The sequence below is a fragment of the Dermacentor andersoni genome, chromosome 8 (genome assembly GCF_023375885.2).
Source record: "Dermacentor andersoni chromosome 8, qqDerAnde1_hic_scaffold, whole genome shotgun sequence".
Lineage (NCBI taxonomy): Eukaryota > Metazoa > Arthropoda > Arachnida > Ixodida > Ixodidae > Dermacentor > Dermacentor andersoni.
Window position 1 is genome coordinate 90052890 of NC_092821.1, and position 17996 is coordinate 90070885.

The following is a 17996-nucleotide window of genomic DNA, read 5'->3' on the forward strand; positions in this document are numbered from 1 at the left end:
CTCGCGTGTAGGTGTAGTGTAGGGTTCACTCTTAAAATATGTCAAGACACATGGACTGCGAAATAATTTCAAATGTTAAGCGCAAATTTCTTGTCTCCATTCAGTCTCTAAAAAACCTTTCGACTGAAAACGAAGAGAAATCGGACAAGCAACCCCAATGCTTAAACAAATGGCGTCACCTGCAGAATAATGTCGCTTTCTTTTAAATGGACATTGATTTTGAACAATATTTCATTTCTTTAAAAATTAAGAGAACCGGTGAACTTTCAGAAAATCGAGCTGGTTCCTAAGCAAGTGTAAGAATATCGGTGTTTGTGCCATGTAACACAATTTCACGTTTTGCGCTCTGATGTGCTCAGAATTTTAAAACTGAATTGACAAAGTTACAATATGATGAAATATCGCAGATGACTACGAACAATATTTTATAGACGATAAAAGGAGTTCCTCATCAATTAAAAAGTTACGTGTCCGGTTGGTCTTGTTAGCTTAGCTTATCTATAGCATATTCTTTTTGCGGAATTAGTGCTGACGGTGCGACCCATCACTGAAAATGTCGGGTAATGCAGCAACGAACTTTGGCGTTCCCGTGTATATATATATATATATATATATATATATATATATATATATGTCTATATATACATATATACAGCAGGAGCGTTTTTAAACAATCAATATCCCCCTAACCATTATTTAAGAAGCACATGACAATTCGCTACTCGATCGCAATCCAACGCTATTTGAGGTACTACACACTTTACCGGTTACGTTACCGCTACGGCAGCTTTGCACCTATAAATAATGATATACTGGGCATTACATAATACGTACATTGGAACGTAAACTTGGGGTTGAGCCCTTTTACGAATTGAAATGCTCGACTTTTTGCTGTGTTGGTCGAAAATTTGGTTGTAAACAACTTTTCTTGAAAACGCCTGTTGCCTTAAGCTGACGAGTTACGCAAGCTGACATTTGTTACGGTGGGAACTGCACAGCGCGAGGCGTTCTCCGCAACGTGAGGGTTTAGGGCGAATCCCACGCGTCATCGGCTGCAAAGCTTCCCGAGATGGCACAAAAGCAAATTCTCGTTGTCCACGCAGGGATATGGGTAGTAAGTAAAAAAATATGGCTGTGGCTTAGCTAAGGTTAAGCCCAGGATGCGAAGCATACTAGAGTAGAAGTACTCCCAGATACACTCGCAACTTCATCCTTTACCTCTGACTCTGTGGAGGAACGCTGCTGTTTAGCCGCGTACTGTGTACGTCGCTTGGCAAGCCGAACTTCTCGTTCTTCGGCCGTTTCCGTGGCTCTTTGTAACTTGCGCTTTGCGGTCTGACGAGCGGCCCTTTCCTTTCCCGCCATCGCGCTATACAACTGGCCTCGACGAGAGTGCGCCGCTCTTTTATACAGCTGTTATGACGCCAGTGCCCTAGCGGGAGGAACGGGAGTTAGGCCGCAGCACCGGCTGTGCGACCGCAGGGGAGCGCAAGAATTGAGCCCGGCTTGCAGCTGTTGTGACGTCAGTGCCCTAGCGGGAGGAGTGGGAGTTAGGCCGCAGTACCATCTGTGCGACCGCAGGCGAGCGCACGAGCTGAGACCCGGCTATGTAGCTGCGCGGCCGCAAGCGAGCGCACGAGTTGAGCCTCCGCTTTTGCAGCTGTTATGACGTCATACGGTAGCTACACGGCCGCGCGCCGCGCAGCAAGGAAGAGCGTGGTTGTGCGGCTAGTATGTTTCGCATAAAACATTACTTATGTGGTTACTCCATTAAGGAAGGAAATTGAGCTTAAGCTGTAGTTGTAATGAAGTTTCCAGCGGGGGGGGGGAGGGGGGGAGGGGGGGGACAGCCGAACGTGCCCGCTTTCAATAGCGCAGCAGGAATGTAGCGGAAACCTACTTCGCTACTCGTTTACCTGCGACTTCTGTAATTTACATGCTCATAATTACCGATATACACCGCAGTATAAATTTCTACGGCAAGTTTCTAAGGCAACACCGCATTCGCTAGAGGCGCTTTTGTCCTGCTTTGAGCCCTCGAACTTATGGCCGAGTGAGACGCGTCTTGGCTACCGAGGTGGAAGGACGTGCGTTTCATGTGCTCCCAAGGAGCGGTGGTTGCGGCTAACAGCGGCCGCGGTGACTGGATCGACGGAATGAATACTGAGGGATACGAAGTGGTTTTACCTACTCTGCCATCAGGTCGTAGTGTTTTGAATACTTTATTTTTGCACGCGGATATCCGGTCGAGGCCTTACCGAGTCGAACATTTCTGGGACACGTTGGCGCGTCTTGGTTTGCTCCCTGAAGTGATCGCGTTGGGGGCATATCAGATGAGCCACGTATGGGCTGTGACTTTCAAGAGCACGGAAGGGATGAAGAAAGCTTTGGAATGCGGCGAAATGAAGGTGAAGGGTCACCGTTGTTTGGTTATTGATCCGGCAAACCAGGACGTGCGTTTGAAGCTTCACTTGCTTCTTTTCAATGTGGCCGACGATGATGTTCGTGTAGCGCTTGCTCCGTTCGGAAAGGTGACCGAGGTCTCGAAGGAAAAGTGGAAAGTTCAAGGGATCCAAGACAAGGGGTCGGCGACATGCCTCGTGCGCATCAAGCTCCATAACGGCATTAAGGTTGATGACCTTCCACACCAGCTTCGCATAGCCGGTGACATGGCCCTTCTAGTCGCGCCTGGAAGAGTGCCAGTGTGCCTGCGGTGTCACAGTAAGGGCCATATCAGACGAGAATGCCGAGTTCCTCGCTGCACGCACTGCCGTAGTTTTGGACACGAAGAATCTCAGTGCGTGAAGACGTACGCAAGTGTGGCGGGGCCGGTTGGAGGAGAGGACACTGCGGAACTCGTCATGGACGAGGCTGACGCTTTAGAAGCCGCAAGCGAAGCAACGTCGAAGCTCGAGGAACTTGATGTGGCAACGTTAACCCCGCCCGACATGCCCCAAGACGCAAGTGTTAACAAGGAAAGCTGAAAGCTGACCGACGCAGCTGGCGACGCCACCGGCGCCGTGAAAGTGCAGGATGCCTCAACGCCGTTGAAGTCATAGAGTTTCCTACAAAATTACTAGAGGGAACTCTGGCGCTGTAGTCGTTGTCCTACCATGGGAATGATGGGAAGTACATGGATTTGTCTTATCTTCGTGCTTGTGGATTCAGACGTTCTTGTGGCTTTGTATATTACGCTATATAAATCTTATTGTCGTATATTTCAGCGCAGTCTATATTGTTTGGAGTGCAGAAGACGCCGGGAACGCGTACAATTGCTATGAATTGCAACGATTGAGCTTGTCCAAGTTGCCAAATCGTAATTCGTAAATCGTAAATCGTAATCGTAATCCTCTAGTAATTTTTGTAGGAAACTCAATGGTTGAAGTCACCTGAGGAGCCAGCAGTCATGGAAGTAAGCGAGGGAACGAGTGGAGCCTCAGTGTCGAAGCGCGGCCACGACGCTACGCTGGACGAGCATGAGGCCCTGGCTGCAAGGATCTAGGAATGACCGCCGCCAAAGGCGGCGATCATTCGGCGGTCAACGCTGAGACCGCGTCCGGACATACCTCCGGACCGGAGGGCGGCGGAGACGCCGCCGACGTAGCCGCGAGAGCGTGTCCTTCGCGGCGTCTCTTCTAGTCCACCTAGTGATCAAGCCAAACTCAAGGGACGATGGAACGTCATGACAGGGACATCGACTGTGCATTCATAAGGCTGCCATGGCAGCTACGGAAGGTTTGTGCAAAATGCGAAGGCAGCTTTTGCCCCAGACGCATGAGGTGGGTACCATGCGGTTCGTTTGTTCTTCATAAAACATAACAATGGCTCAAAACACTGCACTTCGTTTTGCTACTATAAATGTCCGTGGTCTTTGTGACAAAAAGCGGCAATACCAGCTTAGCCGGCTTTTCTTAGAAGCAGATTTTGATATAGCAGCGGTTCAGGAGACAAAGATAGAAAGTGAGGAACAGATGGATCTCATGGTGCTGCAGTTTCGCAATAGATACAATGTTTGTGTATCACAAGCTGTCGGGGCTTCCGCGGGGTGTGCTTTCTTCATTAGGAGCAACCTGGGAATTAGAGAAGAAGGGGTTTTTTCTTGTAAAAGTGGAAGACTGGCTCTTGTGGATTTTTTTCTTTTTTGGGCGTAGGTTGGCGCGTGATATGTGCCTACGCACGCAACATTGAAAATGAGCGTGTGCCTTTCTTTGAGAGAGTGAGATTTTAATTGTGTATGTTTCAAGGCCGATCGAGTGAAAAACCTTCCAGTGCGTGAAAAAAGTGCTTTCCTTTTAAACACACTTGTGCAAGGATCTAATCTGGATGACGTCGGTCATTTCCTGTGTACTACCGGCACGCCTGCATTCACACATTTTCAAGGGCAAAGTCACGCAAGGCTAGATAGAGGGTACGTCGCACTGGAGCTTGTTTCGATGTGCGGCAGCTATAGTGTGAAAGATGTCTCGTTCCGCGATCACAGCCTTGTAATCTTTATTGTAGGCACCAAAGAATGAAAATGGCGATTTAACTAGAAGTTGTGTAAGATTAACGATGGGTTGTTGATGAACGAATCCTTTTGCGAAAGCGTGAAAGAAAAGTTAGATAATTTGATCGAGGCCGAAGATGGCAACGTACTAGAATTTTGGGAGGCTTTAAACAAGGAGTCAAGATCAGTGCTATAGAAAAAGCCACTAAAGAGAAATTTATTAAAAGGCAAAAAGCAAATGAAATGCAACGTGAGCTTGATTTTTTGTACACCATGGAAAGCGAGAGACCTGGGAGCCGAACAAAAGAAATAAAAGAACTGAAAAGCCAGCTTGAGCTTATCGAAGAAGAGAAGTTCAAAGGAGCAGTTATAAGGGCACGAGCTGAAAGGGTTTGGCTAGGTGAGACACCTACTAAGCGAGTCTTATCTGACGAAAAGGCATACGCGAGGCGAAGTGAAATCAGAATGATTCAATACGAGAACGAGATCACGAGCCAACCTCAAAAAATTGAAGAGGCGTTTCTTGATTATTATAGCAAATTATTCGGGACTGTGAAATACGTCAAGGAAGAATTCTAGACGGACTTTTTGTCAAACATGCCGCAATTAGATCAAGACATTCAAAAGCGTCTGGAGTGTCCTCTGAGCATCACGGAAGTGGAAGGAGCCATAGATGATTTAGTTGTAGGCAAGTCCCCGGGACCTGATGGACTCGGAGCGGCCTTTTATGAAGCCTTCAAAAGTGATGTCAGTGAGATCCTGTTACGGTTGTTTAAGGAGGCCTATGCGCAAAAACAGGTTCCTCCATCTTTTCGGACATCGCACGTAGTTCTGATACCCAAATCAGACGACCCAGAAAAATTGTTAGCTATCGACGCTTACCGGCCAATATCACTAATGAGTGTAAACTATAAGATATTTACAAGAGTGCTTGGAAAGCGATTACAGGGAGTGGTGACCAGCATAGTAGGGTCGCATCAAACATGCGCCATTAAAGGAAGGTATATCAACACAAACATTCATATTGCCAGAAGCATTTTAGAATACTGTAACAATATAGTAAAACACTGTGCCATGTTACAGTTAGATATGCAGAAGGCTTTCGACCGTGTGGCCTATAAAATTCCTTTCACTATTCTAGAACACATAAAGGTAGGGGTTTTGATCTTAAATGGGGTAAAGATGTGCTATCAAGACTGTACTGCCAGCCTCATTATAAACAAGGAGGTTAGCAAAAGCTTTAGCTTCCGGTCATCTGTGCGCCAGGGGTGTGGTTTGTCGCCTCTTTTATTCGCAATTTGCCTAGAGCCGCTTTGTAGGAAAATAAAGAATGACGGTAGAATATCGGGTTTCAGAGTGCAGTCCGCGGAAGTGAAAGTGCTGGCATACGCGGATGACATCGCGTTGTTTTTTCGGGATAAAGAAATCATCGAAATCGAGGTCGCAGAAGCTTTATCATACTGCAGAATGACAGGAAGTGCTATCAACTTTCATAAATCCCTAGGATTATGGATCAGCAACTGGGAAGACCGTCCGAATACGTTAGCAAATATCCGCTGGACAGTCACGCCGGCAAAGTACCTAGGGGTGCCGCTTGAGCATTACCGTGACGCCGTTGATTACTGCAATGCCGAAACTGAAATGGTTCGTGAATGTACACCTAAATGGGGAGTACGCAATTTCTCTGTTTGCTCGTGCGACAGTGTGCAACCTGTTCGCTGTTGCCAAAATTTCTTACGTGCTCCAAGCGTTGTGCATGCCAAGGGCTAACATACAACGTTTACACAGAGTACTCGCAGTGTTTGTATGGGGTTCAAGCTCGAAGCGCACCAGTCGCACTAATCTCTTGCGTTCGGTTAAAAATGGAAGATTAGGTCTGGCACATTTGTTCATTAGGCAGATTGTGTCGAGGTTTGTTTACTTACGGGACCAAAGTGACCCATTTTTATTAACTATGTTTCAAACAAGGTTGAGCGAAGCTATACCTGAATTCGTTGTATCGTCACATCGGTGCAGTCTAGGCAGGGAGCGTGGTTTCCTAAAAGAGGTAGTCTTGGCTTTTCAGCTGTTAAAGGTTCGGTTTTCCATGGAATACTTAAGTAGGGTACCACGAGAGCGCTTATATAAGAACCTGGTAGACACAATGTTGCCGGTGCCATTGTATCGCTCAATGTTCAGCATTGGACTTGAAAAGGACGTACTAAAAAGAGTAAAACGAATGCCAGTACGCCCTTCGGTAAAGTCCTTCTTTTTCCAGCTCCACAACAATACTTTACCTGTGAAACCGTGGCTAGATGAAAAAGGACTTTCCGTGCCTTGGAGCGTCAACTGTTCACTATGCCGGAAACTCGAAACAGTAGAACACATTTTTCTTGACTGCTGGGATGCTGTGTTCCATTGGGACATCTTACAGAGAACGCTAAAGAAGTACTGGCCGATTACATCATATGGGATTCGTTTCTTGCCTACTCTAAATGAAGACAAAGTACCCTATAACATGTTCATGCTGGTGTCCTTACATAGTTTATGGAAAACTAGAATGACCGTGATACATGCCGAAATAAACGCCCGGACTGTTATAGAATTCTTCATTGAACGCATTTGTCACATTAAGGAAATGTATAACTTGCAAAAAGAAAAACCAACATGGCTCAGTGTGATGACTCAGCTACCGAATTTCAAGCGTTTTTAGCCCTGTGACCGCCAACCATTGGCAGAGATTTTGTCGTGATTGTTTTGTATTGTTAAAATGTCTTGTTTTGTATCTTGCCATGTCGGCAATAAAGAAAATAAAAAAACACTTTTGGCTGAGTGGTAGCGTCTTCATCTCACACTCCGGAGACCCTGGTTCGATTCCGACCCAGCCCGTCTTGCAAGTTTTTTTTATTTATGAATGGCCTGAGATTTTTCGCTCATGGCCAACGCCGCCAACGACGCCACCGACGACGACGACACCAGCTTTTCTGCAACACGAGCTCCATAACGCTGTCGCGTTATAAGTAGGAAGGCAAGTTCCACGCTTGCCTTCCCAGTAGATACACCTATGGTTTACAGTCCTGCAATGTGTATTTCTCAGAAAGATTTCATCATCATCATCAGCCTGATTACGCCCACTGCAGGGCAAAGGCCTCTCCCATACTTCTCCAACTACCCCGGTCATGTACTAATTGTGGCCATGTTGACCCTCCAAACTTCCTAATCTCATCTGCCCACCTAACTTTCTGTCGCCCCCTGCTACGCTTCCCTTCCCTCGGAATCCAGTCCGTAACCCTTAATGACCATCGGTTATCTTCCCTCCTCATTACATGTCCTGCCCATGCCCATTTCTTTTTCTTGATTTCAACTAAGATGTCATTAACGCGCGTTTGTTCCCTCACCCAATCTGCTCTTTTCTTATCCCTTAACGTTACACCTATCATTTTTCTTTCCATAGCTCGTTGCGTCGTCCTCAATTTAAGTAGAACCCTTTTCGTAAGCCTCCAGGTTTCTGCCCCGTACGTGAGTACTGGTAAGACACAGCTGTTATACACTTTTCTCTTGAGGGATAATGGCAACCTGCTGTTCATGATCTGCGAATGCCTGCCAAACGCACCCCAGCCCATTCTTATTCTTCTGATTATTTCACTCTCATGATCTGGATCAGCAGTCACTACCTGTCCTAAGTAGATGTATTCTCTTACCACTTCCAGTGCCTCGCTACCTATCGTAAACTGCTGTTCCCTTCCGAGACTGTTAAACATTACTTTAGTTTTCTGCAGATTCATTTTTAGTCCCACCCTTCTGCTCTGCCTCTCCAGATCAGTGAGCATGCATTGCAGTTGGTCCCCTGAGTTACTAAGCAAGGCAATATCATCAGCGAAGCGCAAGTTACTAAGGTATTCTCCATTTACTCTTATCCCCAATTCTTCCCAATCCAGGTCTCTGAATACCTCCTGTAAACACGCTGTGAATAGCATTGGAGAGATCGTATCTCCCTGCCTGACGCCTTTCTTTATTGGGATTTTGTTGCTTTCTTTATGGAGGAGTACAGTGGCTGTGGAGCCGCTATAGATATCTTTCAGTATTTTTACATACGGCTCGTCTACACCCTGATTCCGCAATGCCTCCATGACTGCTGAGGTTTCGACTGAATCAAACGCTTTCTCGTAATCAATGAAAGCTATATATAATGGTTGGTTATATTCCGCACATTTCTCTATCACCTGATTGATAGTGTGAATATGATCTATTGTTGAGTAGCCTTTACGGAATCCTGCCTGGTCCTTTGGTTGACGGAAGTCTAAGGTGTTCCGGATTCTATTTGCAATTACCTTAGTAAATACTTTGTAGGCAACGGACAGTAAGCTGATCGGTCTATAATTTTTCAAGTCTTTGGCGTCGCCTTGCTTATGGATTAGGATTATGTTAGCGTTCTTCCAAGATTCGGGTACGCTCGAGGTCTTGAGGCATTGCGTATAGAGGCTGGCCAGTTTTTCTAGAACAATCTGCCCACCATCCTTCAGCAAATCTGCTGTTACCTGATCCTCCCCAGCTGCCTTCCCCCTTTGCATAGCTCCCAAGGCTTTCTTTACTTCTTCCGGCGTTACTTCTGGGATATCGAATTCCTCTAGATTATTCTCTCTTCCATTATCATCGTGGGTGCCACTCGTACTGTATAAATCTCTATAGAACTCCTCAGCCACTTGAACTATCTCATCCATATTAGTAATGGTATTGCCGGCTTTGTCTCTTAGCGCATACATCTGATTCTTGCCAATTCCTAGTTTCTTCTTCACTGCTCTTAGGCTTCCTCCGTTCCTGAGAGCTTGTTCAATTCTATCCATGTTATACTTCCTTATGTCAGCTGTCTTACGCTTGTTGATTAACTTCGAAAGTTCTGCCAGTTCTATTCTAGCTGTAGGGTTAGAGGCTTTCATACATTGGCGTTTCTTGATCAGATCTTTCGTCTCCTGCGATAGCTTACTGGTATCCTGTCTAACGGAGTTACCACCGACTTCTATTGCACACTCCTTAATGATGCCCACAAGATTGTCGTTCATTGCTTCAACACTAAGATCCTCTTCGTGGCTTAAAGCCGAATACCTGTTCTGTAGCTTGATCTGGAATTCCTCTATTTTCCCTCTTAGCGCTAACTCATTGATCGGCTTCTTATGTACCAGTTTCCTCCGTTCCCTCCTCAGGTCTAGGCTAATTCGAGTTCTTACCATCCTGTGGTCACTGCAGCGCACCTTACCGAGCACGTCCACATCTTGTATGATGCCAGGGTTAGCGCAGAGTATGAAATCTATTTCATTTCTAGTCTCGCCGTTCGGGCTCCTCCATGTCCACTTTCGGTTATTCCGCTTGCGGAAGAAGGTATTCATTATCCTCATATTATTCTGTTCTGCAAACTCTACTAATACCTCCCCCCTGCTATTCCTAGTGCCTATGCCATATTCCCCCACTGCCTTGTCTCCAGCATGCTTCTTGCCTACCTTGGCATTGAAATCGCCCATCAGTATAGTGTATTTTGTTTTCACTCTACCCATCGCCGATTCCACGTCTTCGTAGAAGCTTTCGACTTCCTGGTCATCATGACTGGATGTAGGGGCGTAGACCTGTACAACCTTCATTTTGTACCTCTTATTAAGTTTCACAACAAGACATGCCACCCTCTCGTTAATGCTATAGAATTCCTGTATGTTACCAGCTATATTCTTATTAATCAGGAATCCGACTCCTAGTTCTCGTCTCTCCGCTAAGCCCCGGTAGCACAGGACGTGCCCGCTCCTTAACACTGTATATGCTTCTTTTGGCCTCCTAACTTCACTGAGCCCTATTATATCCCATTTACTGCCCTCTAATTCTTCCAATAGCACTGCTAGACTCGCCTCACTAGATAATGTTCTTGCGTTAAACGTTGCCAGGTTCATATTCCAATGGCGGCCTGTCCGGAGCCAGGGATTCTTAGCACCCTCTGCAGCGTCGCAGGTCTGACCGCCGCCGTGGTCAGTTGCTTCGCAGCTGCTGGGGACTGAGGGCCGGGGTTTGATTGTTGTGTTCATATAGGAGGTTGTGGCCAAGTACTGCACCAGGGTGGCCAATCCTGCTCTGGTGAGGGAGTGTGTTACCGGTTCTGGTCACCGGCATCAGGCCACACTCCAGGCCTGTTTATGCAATTTTATAAATACGCGGATTTCTTTTTTTTTTTTTAATCCGGTGGAAAATTGCGCGGCAGCGGGATTCGAACCACGGACCTCTTGCACGCGAGGCGGGTGTTCTACCTCTACGCCACCGCTGCATGTCCAGAAAGATTTACGGATTTCTAAATTAGTGTTTTTATTTTATTGACATTGAATTTTGGTTTTTCTGTACATTCGAAGCACTAAATAAAGGTTCTGGGCCGTGATGTTCTGGCCATGCCTTTTCTCGATGCTAATATCTTTCGCACTATTCGCGTTCGTATGTGGTCAAAAACGCTCCGCCCCGGGCGGAGCCTGGAACGCGGCCAGCTGTGAGCGCGAAAATCGCCTAAAGGCAGCAATGTTGGGGAGAGGCATCGCTATAAAATCATGGCTTCAATTCCCTAAGACCAGTACAACATATTGTCTTCTGGCATATGCAGTTTATTTTATTTAGAATCGTCTAGATGGTTTTTTTTTGCCCTATAATTTCTGTGCTTTTAATACACTTGAAAACGTTGCGTCTGATGTTGCTCCTACGTAAACTTACACTTACGTGTGTCTCATTTCGCTAACAGATTGCTTCTAGGTACATAATGTGAAAAATAGCTTTGTGCATCTGCGGATGTTTTAGTAAGTTTTATGAAATTGAGCCTACACCTATACTGTGCAGTTGCTGCTGAATATACAAATGCTGCTATCTCCTTTCCGAATCCTTAAGTTTCTCTCTATGTCTTCAGGGAACGCAGAACGAAGAATAAAGCTGTAGTTTCCCTGAAAAGGTCGAGACGTTGCAAAACACCTATACGGGTTCCTGAAATACCATATATGGGTAACAATGAAGTTAAAGCGATGAAAAGTAAACGCAATCATGTGATCCAAACTAAGAAATACTGCTTCCAATGACCTTCGCTTTTTTTGCTAAATGATTGCAAGAGACAATTACCGCCAATGTGTTTAATTTAAAGATTTCAGATACAGAAATATCGCAAGAACGAAGTGCATGGAAATGTGCAAAACTCATAAACCTTTATAATCCAGAAAACAGAACTTGAACAAACTAGGAAGTACCATGTCCAACAACGTCAGCAAAAGCATTCGTCATATTCTAGGAGGTGTTCACGTCTATTCGTCCGATCTTTTGAGTGTAGATATGTAATGTGCTGAACGTAAGTGAACATTTCATTTTAGCATGCTATTGCCAATAGAAGTTCATGGAATAGAATGGAATTGAAACCGAAATTCAAGGTAGTAGGTTAAAAATATATCCTGAGCTCGTATGCCTGAGGTCAGGCATATGATCCTGATCCTGAACTCGTATGTCTTTGAGGAAATATTGCTCTCTGTCTTTTTTTAACTTAGCGTTCTGTTCTGACAATGCAACAATTGTATATTTTTCAAGACATAGTGTCTGTTTCTGGTGTGTTCTGCACGAGCATGGGACAATACATAGCCGCCGAGCAAAGACCACCTGCATTGCATACATATTCACTCAACTGCTTGAAGTTTGCAAGCTAGGGGAAGCGAAAGGCTTACTTTTCAATTTTCAATAACAAATGATACGCAAGCGTCGAACAAAACAAAGTTATCTGTTCTGTTCGGAATCGCAGATGACATCGCAGAGAACGCACCTGCAGCTGCAACCACTTTTGCGGATTCGTGGCATAAAAATGCGCCTTGCTCAGGTGAACTTTACTGTTAACGAAAATCCACTCACTGGCCAACATGTACTCCCGGCTCGTGGCTTCCTTCGCTCTATATATATTCGTGTTCACCGTTCACTGTAAGTATATCGCACACTGCAATGCTTACTATTAACAACTCAATTTCATTACGATGGTAGACATGGTGCAGAATTATCAAACGGATTGGGCTGTCGTTTTTGTTCTGATTTATTGCCTGATACCTATGCAGTCACCAAAGCCAGGCTGATGCCCAGTTTTATGAAATTTAAGTATGATACCTCCCGGCACATCTAGTTCTTTACATGAATGAAAAGAACGGAGTCGGCATTTTCTCTAACAGTATCAGTAATTCTTGAAATCTATATACTTCCAGTCCCTATTGAAAAATTTCATATGAAATTATACAAGCCATACCTACATTCTTACGAGCCACGTATCCATTCTTACGAGCCACGTATCCGTTCATACGTGCCACGTATCCGTTCAGTATGTGCCTCGTATGGAAGCATACCTGTCCCAAATCCATTTATATGTGCCTTGTATAGAACAATACGTGCCACGTATAGAACTAAATTTGCCTATTCATTTTTTGGGCCTTAAGTGTAGATTCATGTACACCTTGTATGTGCTTACGTGCGGCCATATCTGGACCCAAGCGGACGACATGCAACCAGCAGGCCCAAGTAGCTCTCCTAGCGCAGACTTATTCGTGTTTTGTAAAAGCTTTAATGCATATTTGCATGGTACAATGTTTCTACATATATTCTACAATTAACTCTGTAAGATCACATGAATAGTTATGTATGCCAAATATTTGCGCAGCCAAAGCTGTTCCTTAATACAGCTAGCCTACTGCCGAAGTTAACAGCCCAAAGTAAGATATTATGATAAAGAACTACAAAATAAGTTTTTCTCCAATAAGAAAATTTCAAAAGTGTATTGCTGCATCACTTATATCCTGCACAAGTTGTTGAAAAGAGAAATATTAGGTGAGAATTGTGTTAAGTGGGTGTAGGTATAGCTTTTGTCATGAAGCTGCTGAGTAAAGGAAATTGTAGAGAGGTAATCATAGCATAGAACAACTTCAATGATTCAACGTGGTTATAGGAAATGAGAGTGTCAAGCTGTATATTTCAAAGATAGGAGCCATTACAATGGAAACCATTGAAAGAGAGCTGTTCTTGCAACTCATGACAGAAAATGAGAGCTTAATTATCTCATTGCTTACATTAACACAAAAGTTTCAATGATCATGGATTTACGCATGTGCTTGCCACCTTACGGGATACATGACAAAGCTGCTTTATAAAGTGATGAACGCGAAGTAAGGGGGTTAACCAGAAGCTTACACGCGTAATGCGAAGACGTGGTATCGTTGCGCGCCTCTGGCAAATTGTTTTTTCATCCACTTTCATTGCCATAGACTTATCATTTCTTTAATTCAGTTAGTAAGTACAAGTAACTTCCCGTATGTTGCCCTTACCGTCTACGTTTGTTGGTTTTTCTCGATATATATAAAATGATGATGCATTGTATATATACATATCTATATATATATCCAGTTTGTCTCAAATTACAAGTAAAATTTACTGCTTAAAACCTCTAATATGCAACTCTTATAATAATAACGGCACATCAATGGCTAAAATTTTCCTTCGCACAAGTAGAAGTCCCACGGGAAATGCCTAAAGAGCGGCTGACAAGCAACTCGGTGTATGCTATGTTTGTTTTATCCTGGAGTCCCTCTTCCACGTGATTGACAAATATGAAGCTCTAGAAAAAAACTATTTACAAAATGTGTTAGTGTAAGGACTAATGAATGCATACCGTTCCAGTGCTTTGTAGAAATGCATGAAACCAAGTGGTTATGATGAATTAAAGTTTGTGGTCCCAGCTTTCATAAAGTCAATTTCGAGTGATGTTCAGAAAGCTGGTGCTCCCATGTAACATTGGTGCTTCAGAATTTTTGCTTTTGCTTATGTACTAAAGATTATAAAAGAACGCAATAAGAATTTAACAAAGTGAAGCGAAGAAAAGGCTGATATTCGCTAAACACAAACACTTTGCTTATGATGGCTTGGTAAATCTGTAACTCGGAAATCCACACACATGTTCGCTAAGTCTATCAATTTAGCAGTAGTGGGATTATAGGAGCTTATTTTACAGTGAGCAGATGGCTGCTCAAGTCACGACCTGTACCATTGTCCAGACAAATGCATATAAGCATCCTGCAAGCACAGCAATATCGTAGCAAATAAAAAGCCAATTGCCAAACTAGCAAAATTTGGTCGAATTGTATTCTTTCAGCGCAGGCTGAACTTGTTTATTTGTTTCACGACTTACGGAGGAGGAAGCGCCAACTAGTGCTGACGCGCGAACATCGGCTCTCGCTTCTGTAAATGTTTTCAGTTGCAAAAACGGCTCATATTCAGCGAATTTTTATGCCATTCGACGCAGTTCTTCTAGAGTATCACGCACACACCACATTCTTGCCGGTCGGTGGTAATTTCACCATTTATAGGGACTTTTTATCCCGACCCCGTTGCGCGACTGCAAGGCCTATTTGGTTTGGCCTGCTTTCACGGAGAAGGCGCGTCGAGACCTAGCTAGACAGAAGTTGGTCATTTATTACATTAAATTACCTCGTACTCACTGAAGTAAACTTGGACTCTCTAAATGTGCCCTGTTGAAGTTGCGAAGAAATGCTATGTGGATGCACCCAAGAAAACACAGGCGAAGAGTCAGGCTTTTTTTCATCTGCTGTAATTAGTGATACAGATCGAAGTGTCATTTAATTTTTTTTCATGTCTGGAGATTACGAGTTGAAATCTGAAGCCCCAACAAAATGTTGACTCTCAGAGGCGCAAACAATTTATCAACGAAATGGAGAACGTCAAAAAGTGACAATTTTGAAACCTAATAACATATACTGGCACTTGAGAAGTGGGATGCTAATTGCAAATATGTGCGCGAGGCAAACAACACCCACACGAAGTTTAATTTTAACGGAACACAAACGACGCCATGAGCACGTCGAAAAGTTGAATATCTTTCCGTGCGCACTGGAGCGACTGATCGACTTAAGCAGGCTTGAGAAGAGAAAAAGATATCGCGAACTGTAACTCTAGCAAATACAGCAAATTCGTTTTGTCCTGCACCGCGGCTCCTTGTCTAAATTTTGTACCGAAATGAGACCTATGCGAATCACGGTTTGCAAATAGGCCATGCGTAGCAAATTTATAGAGAGCACCCATACTCAAGGAGTACCAAGGAACTGTGATGGACTGACCGACTACTGACTAAATCAACCTCCTGAATAAATAATGAAATAAAACAGGGGCAGAAAACCGAACCTAACTGACTGGAGGCATCACATCGACAGACTTAAATATTTAAACCTAAACTGTTCATGTAGGCCAGCTCTTTCGGTAACGAATTGCCGTAGTTTGCCCTTTACAGTATTTAAGGAAATAAGCTATTCTCTGGAACACTATACTAAATCAGTGCAAGCATCATTCAAAAAATGGCAATGCAGCTGCCCTCTGTTCATCACGGCTCCAAACCATATTCTTAAGGATTTCTAATAATAAAGTTCCTTTTGACCATGACCCCACAAGAATGATCAGTTGTAGTAGGCTGGCACATATATGCAGTTTGTTAGGGCGAGCGTGTTTTTGCTGCTGCATTCTTAAGGTGTTCGAAGTTACAGGTATTTAGGAGTGAACGACACTATGACGTATATAGCCACCATCATATATGCCGTTAAACCACAAATGCTATTTTCGACTAGAGTAGCATGAGCCTAACCAGGAAAATAAGTGGCAGCATCATGAAGTCACAGACGAAAAGCATTTGAAACATCCCTTCTCTTAAAGCAGCTTCTGAAACTCAACACAAAGGTTGTAAAGATAGATTTTGTTTTGCAAATTATAATCTTCAGGTTATTTTCAGCAAGATAAACTCGTTTTGAAACTAGATTGATGCCTTTTTTAACTATTATAAAGGCTTTTGTGTCTTCAAAATTTCTGTCGCTAAGTATCACGAATAAACATGTCATTGGGTAACTTTTAGTGGAAGAGTTTTAATTACTAGTTATGACTTTCCTTGTCAGGCTATTAAAAAACCATAACTATTTGCATTTTATTGTGTATTCCTACTCTTAGACATTGATGTCTAGGATATTCCGTCATTATCCTTTTTTGCAAGTTATGTCCTTTGTTGATCAATCCGAAAGTTTCATCCCCACCTAATATGCTTAGACATAGTGAAGCTGTGACGCTGCGAACAGTGTTGCCAGATAATCAATGGGGAACTTGCCAGCAACACTTTTCTAGGTCCAAAGTACTGTGACACGTCTATATAGCTATGTGTAAACCCCTCTGTTGTTTGTATAATTTCGACTATGATTCTGCCTAGCTGGCGTGCGCTCATTAGGTGAAAATCCACAATTCCGAAAAGGCATTGTGCTTGCGGGACTTTAATAAAAGGAGTTAGCATGGAAGAGAGCCTTCAAATTTAGAGATATCTGTATTTATTTAATATATTTATTGATTTAATGGCATCAAATATTACAGGAGCACAAACATATCACAGAATTCCTCGGCTACCATATGTGCCATAACATAACCAAATATTCATATATACTCCTGCCTCTCAGCTGAAAACTGAATTCATGCAAACTTTTGCAAATATTTATTAGAATATCAATCAATATTGGCAAATATTTATCAGGTATTCATCAGAATAAGTATGTTACCTGAAATACTGAAGAGATGGCATTGTAAAGTTGCTTTACGTCCTTATGCCACTTTAACTTTTGCCATAAGCAGCTTTAATAACAGCTTTATAACAGTAAAACTGCACCATTGAATAAGAAATTTCACATTTGCTGATATAATATTTTTCTTGTTGCGTGTTTCATTCATAGTGTGAGCTCTGGTCCTGTATAATGTGATTCCTCAATGTGCTCTCTTTTGGCGTGCTGTGACCAAGAACTTCATTCATAGTTCGGTGATGTAAACTTCCCCTTAAAAATTTTAATTTTTGTTTATGACCATCCCCATGCCTGGCTGAAGACGACATCGAAGCCCGGAGCAACTATTACATTTACCAAATCGTAAGTGTTTTTGTAAACGTTATAAGGTTTGTAATACCAATGATTTTCAATTTATGCTGACTTCATCACTTGCATTTCTAAACAAGAAAGTAATAACCGGCGCCAATAATTGCGCCAAGGCCTCATAAATGTGATATATTTAAAAAATGGATTTGTTAAGAGAACTGCGATGGTCAGCAGCATAAGTGTAAAATGTTTAAGTAAAAGAGTCAAGAGCAGGAGGCAGGCATCATTAAAAGGTTCTGCATATGCCGGAAGCCTTTGCAAGTGATAAAGGCAGGTTGTTAAGGTGGAAGATTACATTTTGTATGCGCATACGTCAAGTAAAAAATGGCCAATTTATTGCTAAATTTTATCTATTCCACAACCCATATTATTGCCTGTAAGTTATTAAAAAGGCTACCAACGTCTTTTTTGAAGCATCTGCGGTAGTATTGCCAGAGCAGATAATTCAGTTTTTAATCATTTAATTTACCCGCTATTTGTAGATCATTACGCAAAATTTGTTGTTGCATGGAGTTTATTCAGTGTAGTTGCTTTGTGTAGTA

At 43.3% G+C, this 17996-nt stretch overlaps 1 protein-coding gene and 1 long non-coding RNA gene across 2 annotated transcripts in view; both read left to right on the forward strand.

Moving 5' to 3' along the window:
* Window positions 1–2096: 2096 nt before the first annotated feature.
* Window positions 2097–2984, forward strand: LOC126529487 (uncharacterized). Its single transcript, XM_050177074.2, has one exon. It carries the CDS (start codon window positions 2097–2099, stop codon window positions 2982–2984), a length of 888 nt encoding a protein of 295 aa, XP_050033031.1.
* Window positions 2985–12345: 9361 nt separating this feature from the next.
* Window positions 12346–17996, forward strand: part of LOC140212921 (uncharacterized) — a 33511-nt gene continuing 27860 nt past the window's right edge. The window contains exons 1-2 of the long non-coding RNA XR_011889898.1: window positions 12346–12430; window positions 17408–17448. This is a non-coding gene — a long non-coding RNA (uncharacterized lncRNA). The remainder of the gene's footprint in view (window positions 12431–17407; window positions 17449–17996) is intronic.